The sequence below is a fragment of the Eubalaena glacialis genome, chromosome 2 (genome assembly GCF_028564815.1).
Source record: "Eubalaena glacialis isolate mEubGla1 chromosome 2, mEubGla1.1.hap2.+ XY, whole genome shotgun sequence".
Classification (NCBI taxonomy): Eukaryota; Metazoa; Chordata; class Mammalia; order Artiodactyla; family Balaenidae; genus Eubalaena; species Eubalaena glacialis.
Window position 1 is genome coordinate 68,023,291 of NC_083717.1, and position 18,091 is coordinate 68,041,381.

Sequence of the window (18,091 nt, forward strand, 5' to 3'; positions counted from 1 at the left end):
CCTCCAGAAGCCTTGTCTGACCCCACCCCCTCCAAGTCTCCACCCTCACAATACTCAGTACTTTCCCCAGCACACCACTTACCAATCCGCACCCCGAACACCCCATGTAAGCCTACTAGGGTAGGGCTCATCCATTCTCGTATGGGATGGGGCGCTGCTCAGGAGTTAATACATGTTTGAATGGAAGAGAGGGGAAGTAACTTTTACAAAGCCACAGAGTCCAAGAGAGTGACAAAGCCGGAACTGGAATCTGCATCACCCTCCTCCCCAACCTGGGAAGAATTCGCTCTTCTTTGCGTCCTACCCTCCTATCCCACCGATTTTTGATTCCCAGCGTCAAGGGCCATAGAGTTGACATTTTAAGGAGTGCTATCTTCCATCTGAGGATGGAAAGTGCACAGCACAGTGGGGAAGGACATTGAACCCGTCCCCCCAAGCCTTCCCGTCCCCAAGGACAAGGGAAATCCAGTCTCGTCTCCTCCCCAGGGGAGCATTTGGGTCGAATTAGTCTTTCCCCACGTCCCTAGCCCACCCTAGACTAATATCCGGGTCTCGGGCAACCTAGGCAAAGCTTCCCGCCCCCGGCCATGCAGAGGACCCCAGCAGATCCCAGCCCCATTAGGCTACACGTTGTGCCCTCCAGGCTCCGTCCCCACCCACTGCCTGGGACGCCACAGTCATCGGGCCCCTCCTTCCCCGCGCGGAGCCGGCCCCGCCTCCCGCGCTCCCGCGGTCCCGCGGCGCGTCTCTTGTCCCGCCCCTCGCCGACCCCGCCTCCGGCCCGCGCCTCTGGGGTCGAGCGCTCTCCCGCCGGTCCGCACCCGCTTTGGGTATTTGCTTTCGCGGCAGTCAGGCCAGCCGAGCCCGTCTCCAGCTCCGGGCAGCGGGGCAGAGGGCCCGGCCGGCGGGGCAGCCATGGAGGCGGCGGCGCGAAGGCGGCAGCACCCGGGAGCGGCGGGTGGCCCGGGCGCGCAGCCGGGCGCCTCCTTCCTGCAGGCCAGGTGGGCGCGCGCCGGCGGGCGGAGCGGAACCGCAGCCCCGCCACGTGACGGGGAGGGCGGGGGACCGGGGCCACGGAGCTCGGGTGGGTCGTCCCCGCGCTATCCCTGCAGCTGCTTCTCGCCCACTCGCCTGAGCCCCGCCTCCGCTCTCCTTTCTCTTCCTGCAGGAGCCCCGTGCCCAGGGAGGGTCAGCGGCGTGGTTCAACGGCCCAGCGGCCCGGCCGGCTCTAGGACAGTCGCTCAGCTGGGGTCCAGGAAACTCGGGGTGGGGACGGCGGCGGCGGGCCCAGAGGACATTTCTGCTCACTAGGGTCCCCAACGCGCCTGCAAGCCCCGGGCGCCAACCCGAGTTCTCGGGGTGCCTCTAAACTTGACTTGGGTTCTGATGTTAACAGGAGGCTCACTCCTTGCCCCGAGGAACCAAAGAATGTGGGAATGTAAATGGAAGAGACAGCGAAATGTGGAAGCTCCCCTCCAGAGAAAGAATTAGGAAGGGCTTTTCCCACACGGTTGCTGTTCCCTTCTCTCAGTAAGGGGAAGTTATTGGTTTATGTAGCTGAGACCAGGTGCTTGGGGCAGAGGAAAAGGTACAGAAGCCACCTTTTAATCTTTCCCTCCACTCGACTTTCATACCATTTTACAAATTATAGACATTCATTGCATGGAGCAGGCATTCATTAAGCATCTCTGTTGTGTCCAGCGCTGTGCCAGGCACTAAAGCGGTGGGGAAGGTGAAGCTGGGAGGGTCCCACAGTCCGGTAGGGCGGGCCTGGGAGGAACAGTCCAGGGGCTGAGAGGTCGTCTTGGAGGGCTGCCTGGAGGAAGTGGAGCTTGAGCTGCATCTCAGAGAACTCAGTAGGTGACAGGGGAAGAAAAGCTGTTCCAGCCAGGGGAAAGCTTGGGAAAGGCAAGGAGTGCAGTGGTGCTGGAGCTTTCTTTGTGTACAGTGGCAGGAGGATGCAGACTGATTGTGAAGGGCCTTGAATGGCAGCAGAGCTGGGACCAGAGTGAGAGCCTTGAGTGCAAAAATTAAGGAGATGCTCTCGGGGCACTAGTGTTCAAAAACCTTCCATGGCTCCCCTATGCCTACTTAAATGTTGGGCCCTGTGTGCCTCACTTGCCTCACCCTAGTTCCTGCCCTAAATGGCAGGTTAAGGATGCAGCTTTTGTTCTGTAGGGCATGGGGGAGCCATGGAAGGTTTTTGAGCACTAGCGTGCTCAGTTTTAGGAAGTTTGTGGTATGATTTGGGATGAGGGAGGAAGTCTGAGAGACTTGGGTGAGAGTAGCTCTTTTTCATGCTACTAAGGACATCTCTGTTCCAGATCACCTGTAAGTTGGGAGTCTTTGACTGCCTTGAACTGTGGTAGTCCAATTAGAACAGCATGTGAGTAGCAGATATGGTCACCACTTTATCTCATATGCGGGGTTTCCACATGCAGCCTCTTACTCAGTCTTTTTGTATTTTGTATATGTGGAAACTGAGGTCTAAGGAGGTTTACATCATTTGCCAGCAAGAACCAGGGCCTAAACCCAGGGCTTCTGATTTCTGTTTTCTGTTCTTACTACTCCACTCTGGCTACTCCTTTTTACTCCTACATGAGCTCCCCACCATCCAGGTTGCTCGTGGGGATGGCATGAGAGGCTGGCTCTCTTCCAGGGTGTCTCTGCCGCCCCTCATTGGGTGCCTGTAGGCCGGTTCTCAATATCATTGCTGCACAAGACAGTAGGCAGAATCATCCTGTCTAACTCCTAGGATGCTTGGATTTCCTCTGCTACATTCATGCTTTGCTTACATACCTCTAATGACAAGGTGCTCACTACCTTTCAAGGTACCCTATTCCAGCTTCCACCTGCTCTGTTGACAGTTTTTTGTATTGTAATCAAAGTAATACATTCCCATGATTAAATAAAATTGCACAGACAGGCTTAGAGTAAAAAGCGGTGGCCCTTTTTCCACCTCTCCCTAGTACCAGAGACAACCATGTTAGCTTCTTTTAACTGTTTCTACCGGAATTAAATTCATATTTCTAAATAATAATAACAAATACTACATACATACCACTTTCTGTGGGCCAAGCCCTGCTAAGTTTTTGCATTAAAAAAAAAAAGTTTTTGCATAATTTAATTCAGCCACAACTCTTGACGTAAGATCTACTATTATCTCCCATTTTACAGATGAGAACATTGAGGCCCAGGAGGTAACTTGGTCAAGATTTGGTTAGTGGTAGAGCTGGGATATGAACCCAGGCAGTCTCCAAAGTCCACACTCAAAAGCTATGCTCCACTGCTATTTCTTGGTTTATCAGTTGCTATTAGCCTCTAAGCTAATGTTTACCTACTAATTTCCTGTTATGATTTGGTTCACTTATGCCTCTCCTATCTTCACAAGATGGTTTTGTATCACCATTTTTAGTTTTGCTCTTTGTTACCTTTGTAGCCTTAAGGAATATGTATATACCATTATTTCTTTTTCGGTCAACTGTAAAGTAATATCTTTTTTTCCCCAAAGTTTACTTATTTATTTATTTATTGAAATATAGTTGATTTACAATAAGGGCAGTATCTCTTGATTCCTTTTTAAAAGAATATTAGTCTCCTACCCTAATCTTTAGCATTCTTTACCCTTTCCCCAACTCCTGTCATCTATAGTTTTACTTTCAAGTTGTCAAGGTTAACAGTAGTATTTACTTGCTGTTTTTAAACCATAATTGCCTTCCATGTTTTGTTTGTGGATTGATTCTGCACTTTGAAAATCAGTATACAATGTTTTTATTAGTTAAGCCATGTAAATATTGTTCCCTACAGAGTCCAGTAAGTTTAACAGTTACATTTGCTTTCTTATATTGCTTTTGTTTTTCCTGGAGTTTCTAATTGCCTTTCCTTTTTTTCTCTTATTTTTTGCCTTCATTTTCTCATTTTTTGTTCAAACTTGTCATCATGTCAGGTATTTCACCGTTGTGTATATAGAACCAAAATCAGTCCCTCTATAGTCCCCATTCATAGGTCCCTGCTTGACTCCACCATGGCTGAGACTGCTGACCGCTTTGAATATTTCATCTATGTGTTATGTGCTTTATGGCAGGGGTCCCCAATCCCCGGTACCAGTCCATGGCCTGTTAGGAACCGGGCTGCACAGCAGGAGGTGAGCAAGTGAGCGAACCTGCATCTGCCACTCCCCATCACTCCCCATCACCACCTGAACCATCCCCCCCATTGCTCGCATTACTGCCTGAACCATCCCCCATCTCCGCCCCCCCCACCGCCCCCCGTCCATGGAAAAATTGTCTTCCACAAAACTGGTCCCTGGTGCCAGAAAGGTTGGGGACCACGGCTGTATGGTATGTGCTCCCCAACTGTCGTGGTATCAGTTTTCCCAGATGGTAGACTTGTAAAGCCGTGGAGGAGATTAAAGGCCATCCTTGTCTTGGGTTACCTGCCATTGTGCTTTCACTGTTGTTCTCAGCAGGAGAAAACCAGTCAGATGCTCACCAATCTTGATTCCCAAGTTAGGTGTCTGCCCTGCACCTGCCCTTTTTCTTCCTGCTCTGCTCAGCCAGGCTGGACTCATGACAGGGATCCCCATTGACTGAGTGCCTCCTGAGGTGGAAGAGGAAATAGTCACTGAGCCCCTAGTGTGTACTTGGTATCCACAGCTTCCAGAGACCCACACTTAAGTGCTTCCCGGGCTTTCAAAACGCCTTTATTTCCTGTACCAAACATCCTGCTCTTTGCCCAGTTTGAAGGTTTCCAGAATAAAACACTAAGGACTGTTATTCTCCTTCCCCATCAAAGTTCTTCAGGCCCGGAGGTTGCCACCATCTGCTTTTTGAGGCCTTGCCCTGATGGTCACAAAGGGGAAGGGGCATGGTGGGGCCTCTATACCAGTCACTTGTCTCAGACAGTGACTGAATATCTGCCCCCGTCCGAAGGCCCAGCAGCCTCTCCTCTTCCTTCCACCAGTAAGCCAGGCATCTGAGCTCCCTGCAGCACCTTTCTCACTTCCACCTCCAGGCCTTTGATCCTGCTCTCCTGCTGCTTTTCTGCCTACTTGAATCCACCCATCCATGCTTCCAGGCTCCCTTTCTTCCTGCAGGTTTTGCATACTGCTTCAGGCTACGCCTAGATAGATCCCTCTCTATCTTGATCTCCTGATATGCCACAAAGCTTATAATAATCACCAACAAAATAGCAAGATACTTAGAGCACAGGTCTTGAATCCATATAGACCCAGGTTTGAATTCTCTGCCTTTCAGGACTCCTGGATTGCGAGTGACAGAAAGCCAGTGTGAACTACAGCACCCTTAGCAAAAGGGAATGTATTGGCTCTTGTAGCCAAACCATTGCCTTGGGGACGCCTGGAACTGGGAATGTGAACCCTCTCAGGCCTTCTTCTCCTCTTTTTCCCTGCTCCTCTCTGCAGGACTACTTCATTCTCACCTGACTGTCCCTTGAGGCTGGAACCTTGGCCACAGGCAGCCCCGTGCTCTCATCTTTAGCGTCCCAGCACCCGAAAGGAAGATGCTCTTTTCAACTCTAGTTAGAAAAGTCCCACTGCGCCGGCCTGGGTCACTGGCCCTCCCTGTGGCTCAGGATACATCATCTCTCACCAGAAGAAGGAGGGAGTAGGAAGGCTGACAAAAGGAATAGTTGATGCAGCTTCTTACTAGCGGGGGTAACCTTGGTTAAGCCTCAGTATCCTTATCTGTAAAATGGGAGGGTAACAGCCTCCTGGTATGGCTGTGGGGATTAGATGAGATGGTGCTGGTGAAGCTCCTAGCACAGCACACAGTCGGCACTCAGTAAGTGGTGGGCACTGAGTAGAGGGGACAGGAAGACTTAGTTGACCTAGGAAAGGCCCACTCCACCCGCCTTGTCTGCCGCCAGAGGATGATGAGATCCCCCAAGAGCTTGCCTCTCTGTGTCTGGGTTGCTCTAGCAGCCCAGTGTGGACCATACTTGGAATTGGCTAAAAAGGATCCCAGAAAGTTATGGAAGCAATAGCAGTGTTGACAGAGGAAAATCTTCATGGTGCCTCTAAGCTATTGTTTGCCACTAAAACAAATGAGTAACTGGTAACTGAGATTGTTTTATATCAGCCAGTAATCACTGAGCATAAATCAGGTACTGAGCTGAAAACTCTGGAGAATATGGACTCACATCACACAGCTCCTGGTCTTGGCACTAGTGGGGCAGTACAACTTACACCTCAGTCGTCTTGGGAGGAGTGGGCTGCTTGTCACTGGAGGTATGCAAGTAGTGGCAGGGACACTATAAAGAGGATTTGTACTCTGATGGGAAGGTTGGTGAGTTGAGAGAACCTTAAAATCACCCTTCTTCTTGAGGGTCTAGATACGAGCAAAACTCCAGCCCAGTGATGTCATGGCCTGAGTGGGAGTTAGGGATGATGCACTCCCTGTAGTGGGCTTTGGGAAAAGCTTCATCAGGGAAGCCTTCTTGGAGGAGGTGGCACATGCACTGGCCCTTTAGCTTCAGCTCATTTGTGAAGAGCAGATGGCTGACTGCTTTGCAGGAGAGACAGGCATCCAAAGGTGTGTTGTCAGATGGTTCTCCTCTTCTTGCCACGTCTCTCACATCACCTTGTCCCTGCTACCTTCCTTCTTAGGTTTCACTGTGGATTGGTGAGAAGAAGGACACCTGCAGCCCCGTTCCTACCTCCTCATGGTTCAGAAACCAAGGGAAAGGGAGATCCCCTGTTCATCCCAGTCTATAGTCTGTAAGGCACATCTCACCAGAGGGCTCTAATTGATCCAGCTCAGGTCACATGCCCATCCCGTGGACCAATCACTGTGGATACAGTGATGGATTAGAGGTTAAAAATATAAGCTCTGGAACCTAATCATTTAGGTTCAAATATTTAGCTATGTAACTTTGGGCAAGTTGCTTAACATCTTGGGCCTCAGTTTTTTCACTTGTGTAATGGGGGTAATATTCTAACCTCAGATGGTTTCTGTGAGAATTAAGAGAGTTAAATGAGATGGTACATGCAAACAGCTATAGTAGTGCCTGGAATATAGAAAGTGTGCAATAAAGGTTAGCTATCATCATCCATCACCATGTTTCATGCTTTTCAGCCACATTCGCATCCTTTGCCCCATCTGATTTCCCCATCATTCTATAGGTAAGAAAACCCAACAGTTATTATACCCTTTGGGCATTTTCCTGCCTGAATCATAGAGAAGCAAAGGTCAGGGCAGATGGAGTCCACTCCCAGGATACCTTCCCATGGACCACAGTATTTCCAGCAAAACCTTTTCCTAGAACTTAATCATGTGTGTTTCCTCCTGCTCCCAAATCTCTGAGGCTCATCTTCGTGAGGAAGCTTCGCATGGGAGGAGAGAAGAGCTGACCCCTTTTGTCTGCCCCTTTCCCAGGCACAGCTCCGTCAAGGCTGATGAGGCTGCCAGCACGGCTCCCTTCCACCTTGATCTCTGGTTCTACTTCACCCTGCAGAACTGGGTTCTAGACTTTGGCCGCCCCATTGCCATGGTGAGTGTGAAGCTGTGGACAGAGCCCTGACCAGCAGTGAGGAGACAGGGTGACTTGAATTGTCAGAGTGACCTCAGACAAGTCATTGCCTCTACCAGTACACTGTGAGAATAGGTCTGGATGCTTTCATGTCCTTTAGTTCTACGACTGTGACCAGTGTGGCAGCTGCCAGCGAGTGGGGGATCCGGGGGGGCCTGACTAGTCCTACTGCACCCCCCCCCATATCTCACACCCAGGTTTAACCAAAGCACCAATTCAGACGGTGGGGTATGAGAAAGGATCCCACCAGCTTTCCCCACAGCCTTGGGATAGTATTGTTTTTCTGGAGGTGAAGAGTATAGGCTGAATTTGCATATCATGTATGACTTGAGCCTTGGGTAATTTTTAGTGTCATCTGGTGAAACTGTCCCCTTCCCTCCAAGGCTACTTCATGCATCAGTGTACAGTGGTGGCCTCTATGGAGATTAATACTGGAAGAGCACCAAATCCCCTCACTTGTCACGAATAAGATAGATAGATGATAGATAGATAGACTGAATGAGTAACAACAGTAAGCTAGAAATAGCGGTTAACATACATTGAGCGCTTACTCTTTTCTAAGCTCTTTATGTATTTAAACTTACTCAGTTCTCCCATCAATGCTATTATTAATCTCAATTTTATAGATGAGAAGACTCGAGGATAGAGAGGGTAAATAACTGGCTCAAGGTCACCCAGCCAGCAAGTGGAGGAGCCAGCACCTGCCCCAGGCACTCTGGCCCCCGAGCCCACCCCCTTCCATCATGATTTTATCCAGAACCCTAATACATTCATCCTTCCTGACTCAGTACGACCCCTCCCAAGAATCTGCCCTGAAGAGGTAATCAGCAAGAAGACAGCCTCTGTACCAAAGGTGTTCATTGCAGTGTTGCTTATAATAGCCAAAACTTGGAAGGGACTTGAGTGTCCAGCAGGAGGGACTGGGTAAATCAACTTTGCTGTATGCAGTCTAGAGGATGCTACCTGGGCATTAAACAGGAATTATGAATACTCTAGAGCAACCTGGAATGTTTAAGGAGAAAAAACATGCCTAAGTGGCATGCATATTGACTGCCTGCCAATTAGTAACGGCCCTAACAGTCTTATATACATGGGATCAAAGACTTGAAGGGGATGAAGAAAAGCTTCCTGGCAATGGTGTCGGGGAGGAGGTATGGTAGCTGCTGATTCTTCTTTCTGCAGGCTTGCCATAAGGTTTACATGTTTTTTAAATGTAGGTGAAATTAAAGGGACTGAGCCAGGAGTCAGGGCACCCAGTCAGGTTTATAAGTGACTTTGGGCAAGTCAGTGTCATCTGGGCTTTGGTTCTGTCATCTGTAAGAAGACTGGTCGGACTAGCTGCTCTGAGCCCCTGTGCAGCATGAAGGTTCCACATACTGGGGGACAAAGGAGCTGCCCATCAAACTGGTGTCACAGGGAGAGGGGAGATGAGGCCAGGGCCAGGCTCATGGCTCTCCTCATTCACTAGGACTCAGCCTCATCAGGTCTAATAGGGGTCTCCTGCAGGGCAAATCACTTCCCCCATCCTGCTCAGAGTTGCTGTGGCCACTATAACCCTACGTGGGCTCATCAGGAGTATACATTTGAAAAACTCGTATATACACTGGAGCTTTTCAAATGTACCCATGATAGTCCCAAAGTTGTAATAACTACAAAATAAAACCTTTTACAAGTTATAAAAGTAATATGTCATAGTTATAACAAGTCACTTCATACCCAGGGGTATAAAGAAGTGTGAGACTCTCCCTTTCCAGTTCCACCCCTGACAGTTTGAGGCTCATCCTTCCACTCCTTTCTCTACTCATGCAAACATATGTATACATCCTTTTTTTTTTTCCTCTAACCAAAATGAGATTTTACTTTATACTTTATTTTACAGCTTGCTTGTTTTACTTTAGAATATATCATGGCTATCTCTCCATGTCAGTACATATGAGGGGTCATTTCTGTTAATGGCTACTTAACCTTCTATAGAAAAGATGTACTGTAGTGTATTCAAGTAGTCAGCCTATTTCTGGTATTTTGCTATTACAGAGTGTTTCAGCCAACATATATATCTTGCTATAGATAAAGATACAGAGATACATGCACACAGCAAGTAAGAAAGGGAAAGAGATTGAGATTCTTGTATCCTGAGAGTTTTATTTCTGCAGGGTGAATTTTTGATCAAAATTTATGGTCATTACACGTGTTCTCAATCAACAGAGAGTGGGCGTACAGTGTGGCAGGGCGGAGGTTGTGAAGTGTTTGGACCTCGAATAGGGGTTTTCCCACTGACACCGACAAGGCTGGGTCTCACTGCGTAGAGCAGTAGGGGGAACAAGGGCATTCTAGACAGAGGAACGGCCCTGGCCTGCCTGCCTCTCTCAGGGAAGGTAGAAAAGGAAGAACTGAATCTACTTTGTAGAACTCACTTATTTTCTCCTTTGTTTCATAAGGTATAGTTTCGACCTGATTTGGAAGTGGTCCATCTACTCAGTGGACAGAGTGTTTTTCCATACCTGGGTGGCCAGGAGATCTTGTCATCATCCTAGGACCTGGAGTGCCAGATCCTTAAGGGTCCATGTAGATCACCTGGGCCACATTTCGTGTTATAGATGGGGGAACTGAGGCCTGAAGAGGGGAAGAACTTGCCCAGGGTCACCCAGAAAGTTGGTGCACAACTGAGTCCCAAAGGAGCCTCCAACTCTCAGGCCGGTACCCAGGGACCTTTATTTAGTACCCACAGGGAGAGGGACACAGGGTCAGGCCCTGGATTTGTGTCTACTGTGTGCTTACCTTCTCTGGGACTCAGTTTGTCTGTCTGAAAACACCTTCACTTCAGTGCTGCTGAGAGGATCCCAAGAGATCACAGAAAGAATGAAGTGTGTGCAGAAGAGGTTCTGAGGGTCTCACGGGGCTGTGCCTAGTAAAAACCATTCCTCCCCTTGCTCCCCAGCTGGTGTTTCCTCTCGAGTGGTTTCCTCTCAACAAGCCCAGCGTGGGGGACTACTTCCACATGGCCTACAACATCATCACGCCCTTTCTCCTGCTCAAGGTACAGTCCAAGGCTCCCTGCCCTCCCTTCCCAGCCTCATTTCTTCCTCCACCCGGCAGGGAGCTGGTGCCGAGCCCCGGGAGTGCCCTGAATCAGGCTGTCCCCTGCCTGACTCTGGGGGACGAAGGCTGTGATCGAGGGACATGTCAAGCCCCAGGAGAGGCGGGACTGCCTCTGGCCGGGAGGGATGGAGAAGGCCTCCCCAAGGAGGGGCGTTTGATTTGGGCCTCCGCCTGGTGTGCTTGGGGATGAACTGGGAGAGACCTTCAGGCAGGAGCACCTGAAGACAAGGCCCTGCTGGAGGAGCCATAATACATCTGGGGAGGCTGAGGTGGAAGGAGTGGCTGGATCGCCCAGGGCGAGGTCAGGGACCAGTTGGGAAGGCAGGTGGGGGCCAGGTGGCAGGAAGGGCAGCAAAGGAGGGTGAACTCTCTCCTCTGGCCTGGAGATCCCTGACTTTGAGATACCACTGGGAACAGAGCTATCTCCTAGATAGCTGCGGGAGATAGACATCTGGGTGATGGCTATCTCCAAGGTAGCTCTCGGCAATGCTGGCTTTGCATTTTGCCACATAAGGGCTCTTAAAACTATCGCTGTTTACTGTCCCCATCATTTTGTTTTTAGAGAGACATTTCAGATCTCCAAAAAACAGGGAAGGTGCAATCTCAGAATTCAGAGGGTCTTTAGTAAAATAATTTAGTTTCAGAAGCACCTGCCGCATCCCTGTCATTTTCATTTTTGTTTGCTTGGATTGCTCATTTGCTCAGAAATGGGAGGGTCTCCTCAACAGGCCAGCCCAGTGACCCAGGAGCAGAACTGGGGGTGGTGGGAGGGCAGGGCCTGGAGCCTGGGTGCCTGTGTTACCTCCAGCACAGCCCGTGGGTGTGTGTGACCTTGGGCAGAGCTGGCCCTGCTGCGTGTGTTTCCCCTCCAGCACAAGAGGGTGCTGATCCCTGGCCCCTGCTGGGTTCACAGGGATCTTGTGAGACTCTGGAGGCTGGACTGGCCCCACTAAAGGGACCCACCAATTTGAGAGTGACGTTCCAGCTGGTGGTATCCATCCCACCCTGGGTGTGAGGGAGGGAAGCAGAGGGTGTCTCCTGTCATGGTGGAGGCGGGGGTCATGCTGTCGGGCCTCCCTCTGACCTCAGCTCATCGAGCGGTCCCCACGCACCCTGCCGCGCTCCATGGTCTATGTCAGCATCATCACCTTCATCATGGGCGCCAGCATCCACCTGGTGGGTGACTCTGTAAACCACCGCCTGATCTTCAGCGGCTACCAGAACCACCTGTCAGTCCGTGAGAACCCCATCATCAAGAATCTCAAGCCGGAGACGCTGGTGAGCCTCCATCCCGGCACTGCGGTCTGTCCTGGGGGCCAAAGAGGCTGCCCGACCTATCACGGTGCCCTAGATGAGGGCAGGCCGCCCCGCCAAGCGAGGATGCTCCTGTGTTACTAGGAAGTGGCACGTAGGCTCCCACCAGGGCCCCCTCCTCCGGGTAGGGAGGGACTGAGGGCAGTTGGGCGAGGCCTGGGCATTGGGGGGAGGGGTCCGCCGGGTTGCGTGGGTCCCTCATCCTCCCTGAAGCTCCTCCCCGAAGCCCTTCCCCCTCTGCCCCTGCCTCGCCTCTGCCGCCCCCAGATCGACTCCTTTGAGCTGCTCTACTACTACGACGAGTACCTGGGCCACTCCATGTGGTGAGTAATGGGGCCCGTGGCCCCAGCCAGCTCTGCCGCCGGCCTTGGTGACACTGAACAAGGGCCTGGGGTCTGCAGGTGTCGAGCGCAGCGGCTGGAACGGCGTGCTCTTCCCCGGCGTGGGCGCTGTCACTCAGCTCTGGCTCCCGCCGCGCCGCCTTCCGCTCCCGCCAGCCCGCGGTGCCCGCGGCGGCCACTAGAGGGCAGCGAGTGGCTGTCCTCCCTGGGCCGAGGCTGCAGTGCTGATAAACATCTCCCCCACCCTGGGGATGGGGTCGGGCTGCGGTCTTCGGCATGGAGGCGGGGAGGAAGATGAGCAGATCCGGCTGGACTAGGTCGGGGGTGCTGCCTGTGCCCCCGCTCCTCCGAACTCCCAGGGGAGCACCTCCCACCCCTTCACCCACAGTGGAGGAGACCTCACGAATGCGGGCTCAGCCACAGGAGATGCAGGGCCCCAGCTGGGGGCAGTCATCTGTTCCAGGCCCACACCTTACACAGGATAAGCTGGGGCCAGTGGGAGGGGGTTTGGCCATGGGTTGACAGCTAGTGACAGAGCCAGCCCTGGGCCTGGGTGGCCCCACTCCCGAGCGAGGTGGGCTTACTCTTGTCGCACTTGCCCTACGCTGTGTTTCTAGGTTCTGTTTGGGGGCCTGGAAGGTCAGGGGCTTCCTGGACAGGCAGGCCTCTTGCCAGTTCTCCCTGGCCTGTGCCAGAAGACCCTTCCCATGGAAGGCTGGGGACGGGAGGAGGAGAGAGGAAGAGAGGCCTGGAGAAACGAAGGAGCAGGAGAGGACTGGGAGGGCGCGGGGGCCACATGAGGGGGGAAGAGGGGAAGGTGGGGAAGGAGACAAGATGGTGCGTGGGAAGAGAAAGGGGGTGTGTGTGATGGCACAGCTGCGTGGGGAAAGCAGCCTGTGTGTGGAGAGGAGAGAGGGCGGTACCTTTGGGGTGAGATGGTGTGTGTGGAAAGGGGGTGAGGCTGTGGGCTGAGTGTGGGTGAAGGGGCTTCACAGAGCTCTTTGGAGGCCCCTGGCAGGTGCTGTCCCCCCCACCTTATTTTAAACTGGCACCTCGGGCCTCTCCCTCCTCGACCCTGCTGGGTACACCCCTTTCCAGGGCAGTGAGGGGCTGGGACTGCTGGTATTTGGGTGCGTACACGAGGCAGACACACACACACACACACACACACACACACACACACACACACACACGAGTGAGTGGGGTGGCCAGCGCCACGTGGGAGAGAGCTGCCCCTCCCCTCACCCCCCAGCCTGCGGGGCTGTGATTGGCATGTGCTCAGGGAGCAGACCTCATCTTCCTGCTTCCCACCTGGGCCCCCTGCTCGGGAAAGGCTGCCAGGGAAGAGTGCCACCCGAACCAGGCATTTTTGTAAGCCATGAAGTGAGACTGCATAGGATGGTGCAGGGAACCAGTACAAGGATGGGCGGGGAAGAGGCCCTGGGTGGGGGCAGCTGGGTGGGGCAGCTGGGCAGCTCAGCACTGGCTTCCCTGCTGCAGGTACATCCCCTTCTTCCTCATCCTCTTCATGTACTTCAGCGGCTGCTTCACTCCCACCAAAGCTGAGAGCTCAATGCCAGGGGCAGCCCTGCTCCTGGTGGTGCCCAGTGGCCTGTACTACTGGTGAGTGGACGCTGGACCTGGGGTGCGGGGAGGGTGGGGGCCCTTAGTGAACCAGGTAGTGAAAATGTGCTCTTGACCACAGGGCTGCTGTGTGACCCCAGGTGAGACTCTCCCTGTTGAGGTCCCTGCTTCCTGCTCTTTCAGTGGGGACTGTGACTGCCTAATGGTGGCCGCTCTGTGACCAGGAAGCCAGGCCTGAGTGTGACCTCTTCACATTCACAGTGCAACCTCGGGGCCAATAGAATCCATCTCCGACACCAGGCCCTGTAAGGCCTCGCGACCTCAATTTACTCCTCTGTGAAATGGGGATAATACCCGCCTGTCTCCCTCTTAGGACATGGTGAGAATCCAGGGGGAGAGAAGGGGGCTTTGTAAACTATGAAGCATCATGGAGATGACAAGGACAGATATGTGGGGAATTCCATGGCCTCAGGGGCTCCCTGCCTGGTTTCCTTTTCCCTCCAGCTCTCTCTCCCCATTCCAGAGGATCCAGGCCTCAGCCAGGCTCCTACCCCTCCTCTGTCACTTCCGCTCTGGAGAAAGGCTCCCCTGGGATTGTGGGTGTCCTGGAAACAACTAGCCCTTCTCTGGTGGGAAGCCTCCAGCCAAATGAAAAGGGCCTCCTCTCCTGGGGCCAGCTCCGGCTCATCTCCAGGGACTGCCCCTGGCCAGCTGTGGGGGTCCACCAGAGCGAATCCACATACCCGCTGAGGGCAGGATTAACAAGAATGGGTGGTAACTACAGCTGGAGGGAAAGAGGTGAGACGTGGGAAGGAGCTTCGGCCCGTTCTTACCCATAGCACTACCAGAGTGATAGCTACAGGAGGCCGTTTATTAAACAATATGCTTTTCCAAGTATGTAGTTCTTGAGAGATAGGGCCATTTATGCCCCCTTTATGAGCAAGAAAACAGAGGCTCCAAGATGTCATGTAAATTCCCCAAGGTGACACAGCCACTAAGTTGCAGAGCTATGTAGTTCTTGAGTGGGATGGGTCAGCATTGCGGTTCTCTCTATAGGCAGGGGAGTGGACGAGATAACCTCTCAGAAGCCCTCTAGCCAGTGTTACTGAGTTCCTGGCCACATGCTAGGTACTGCCTTAAGAGCTGGAGAGAACCCTGGGAGATGAGACTATCCCAGCCTTCAAGGAGACAGTAGTGACAACTCCCATCAGCTGAAACTGCATTCCCAAACTCAGACGCCTTTAGGAACCAAGCTGGTAACAGAAATGCGTGAAGCAGGCATCAAGTGAGGCAGTAGGGAGTGGTGGGGACTGTGGCAGGCTGCAGAACAATGCTCTCTCTAAAGGCAGCAGCTGCTTTCTCCTCATCAGTTATTGTCATGTGGGAATACAAGCCTAACATGAGCAGGGAAACCAGAACTCCACATTGGCAGGTAATCTGTTATTTACATATTGGCAACAAACTCAACGTTTTAAAAAATAGTAACTCTACAAGCCAAATCAATATGCTGCGTATGGGCCATGGCTCAGAGTGAAGTGGTTGCCTGAGCCCCTCACTTGATGCGCTATTCTGACCGACTGGGTGGGCAGCCTGGTACTTGGGTAGAGGGAGGGACGCTGGGCAGGATGGGCTGTCACGGCACCCACCTCCCCTCACCCACTGGCCTCCTTAGGTACCTGGTCACCGAGGGCCAGATCTTCATCCTCTTCATCTTCACCTTCTTCGCCATGCTGGCCCTTGTCCTGCACCAGAAGCGCAAGCGCCTCTTCCTGGACAGCAACGGCCTCTTCCTCTTCTCCTCCTTTGCCCTCACCCTCCTGCTCGTGGCGCTCTGGGTCGCCTGGCTATGGAATGACCCCGTACTCAGGAAGAAGTACCCCGGCGTCATCTACGTCCCTGAGCCCTGGGCCTTCTACACCCTCCACGTCAGCAGCCGACACTGAGTCCGGGGCACTGGCCACTGGTGCTCTGCCGGGTGGGAGATGGGCCATCGAGGGCATCTGAGCATGGGGAGTGTGTGTGTGTGTGTGTGTGTGTGTCCACCCACGTGTGTGCAACCCATGGCTTAGAGCATGGGTGAGAGTATGCATCGTGCGTGTGGTTAGTCGTGTGTATGTGTGTTTGTGTGCACATGCACACACATGCAGAGTGTATCACTGTGAGACTGAATTGTTTTGGTCAAGTTTCCATTTGGTTTGCCTCTTCAGGATGGGATGTAGTTTGAGACAGTGTGTCCAGGCCAAGAGCTGGGGCCTGCCTTCCTGTGCATCTGATGGAATCGGGCCCTCTCACTTCCACTGCTCAGGGCTACCTCTTCTTCCCGGGCTGTCTTCTGGTAGCCGTGCTGGAGAGGCCTTGGTGGGGCAGAGGTTGGGAGGGGACTTGGTCTTTCACCTACTACCTGGTTCACTCCTCAGGCCCGCCCTGACCCTGGAGGCCAGATTACACGGGTTACATGAACTCGCCGTGTATTAATGAGCAAAGCACATCCCTTCCCTGGGCCTCATTTGCACGAGTTGGGCCCACGGTCCCAAAGCGGGTTGGTGGGCGGGTTGCAGTCTCCTCTTGGGGCACCCTTAGGAGGGGTGAGTGGTTCTACCCCGCCCCTGCCCTCTCTGACCCTGGGAGGGGTATGTGCACCCCAGATCCTCACCCAACCTCAGGCTGCACGGGGTGTTGAGCCACCCGACCGTGGGGAGCCAGAGGCCAGCCCTCCCCGCCACTCACCGGCCTGATCTCAGGGTCTGGCAGTGGTCTCTGATCTCCTTCTGCCAGAAGCTCCCTCTCCCTCCCTGCTCCAGGATCATGGCACCCCTTCGTGTGAGGCTGACTGCAGGTTTCTGAGTGGCCGCCGAAGGCAGAGTTCTCACGCACTTGCACTGTTCCCTGAGCCGCTCACTAGGGGTGGGCACGTCGTGAGGCTCTTCAGACAGCCTTGTCTCAGCCTCAGTCTCTGCCTGCCGCCAGCAGGCCTGCTCCCAGGAAAGGGGCCCTCGTTCCCCATGGGATGCCACCGCCCGCCTCCCCCGAGGCACTGGGGCCCGGTCTCCTCCCACAGCTGCAGGCCCACGGCCTCATTTCCCAGCAGTGCCGGCCTGCGTGTGCGCAGGGGTCTCGGGGGCCTGCCTCGCCTCCCCCAGCCCCGCCTCCTCTCCTGTGCTCTCAGGGAGTCCTGTGCCTCAGGGCCTCCTTTCACCCTGCATGCAGTGGTCCCCCAGCCCCCGTCAGTCCCCGTCTGCTGGCAGCATCAGGGGTGAGAAGTGTGACTAAAGGCGGTGTGGAGCCCAGCCTGGCTGGCTGCTGCTGCTTCTTACTTGGGAGTGAATTTGGGAGGCAGGAGGAGGGCGGTCCCTGGAGCAGGGGAGGGAGTGGCTGGTCTGGGGCCCAGGCAGGAGCCCTGGGCTGACCCCAAGGGCCCACTCAGCCCCGTGTGGCTGAGAGCAGGTGCTGCCACTGTCCCCTGGCCCTCCGTGCCACTTAGTAGGATCCTGCGGTTGGGGGTCACCAGCAAGAAGGGCCTCCTCTAGGTCCCAGCTCTCTTCAGAGGAGTCTGGGGGGGGAGGTCACAGGGGTGGGGACCAGCATAGGGCATCTCCAGACCTGCCCCTCAGAGATGTCCCACTGAGCCTCCCAGCTGTGCTGCCAGCCCGTTCCAGAGGCTGAAGCAGAGAGGGTGCCCTTTGGGGGAAGGTGGCGAGCCTGGTTTGTGGGAGGTTGGCACTTAGCCTTGGGCAAGCTGTTTAATCCCCCGGGTCCTCAGCTCTTGATCTTTGAGGGTCTCAGCCTCACCACACGGCCACCAGGGGCTTTGTGGGCTACTGTTACTAGAAAACACAGGGGAGGGCCACGCTGAACAGGAGACGCATCATTGTAGGCCATGTTGTGATGAGAAAAACAGCTTCTGAGGAAAGCAGCTTTGTTTTTCAGGCTTGCTGCTGAGACATGTTACAGTACGGTAACCCTCCTCACACCCGGAGTGTGGACATAAAGACGGGAGTTTAGGATTCCCACTTTGCTTTTCCCAGGCACCTTTTAAAATAACCACTCAGCGTTTAAACCCATAAAAAGCTGGTGACTTCCGCCCCTACCGCTGTATGATAGGTGCTTGGTACCCTGCTCTCCTCTCCCTCAGGACCTGGGACGGGGGATGGTCCTTCCCCTGGCTCATTGCGCCCCCTGGCCTCTGGGATCTGAAATAATAAATC

General features: G+C 53.6%; 1 protein-coding gene across 2 annotated transcripts; it reads left to right on the plus strand.

The window, feature by feature from the left end:
- Positions 1 to 837: 837 nt before the first annotated feature.
- On the plus strand, positions 838 to 18,091 carry CLN6 (CLN6 transmembrane ER protein). Of its 2 annotated transcripts, none has more exons than XM_061180150.1 (7): positions 838 to 1,001; positions 7,395 to 7,509; positions 10,487 to 10,585; positions 11,737 to 11,925; positions 12,229 to 12,284; positions 13,803 to 13,925; positions 15,559 to 18,091. In XM_061180150.1, exons 1-7 carry the CDS (start codon positions 916 to 918, stop codon positions 15,827 to 15,829), a joined length of 939 nt encoding a protein of 312 aa, XP_061036133.1. In that variant the 5' UTR covers positions 838 to 915; the 3' UTR covers positions 15,830 to 18,091. The 2 variants fall into 2 exon arrangements, with proteins under 2 accessions (XP_061036133.1, XP_061036134.1); XM_061180151.1 differs by having other exon boundaries at positions 13,842 to 13,925.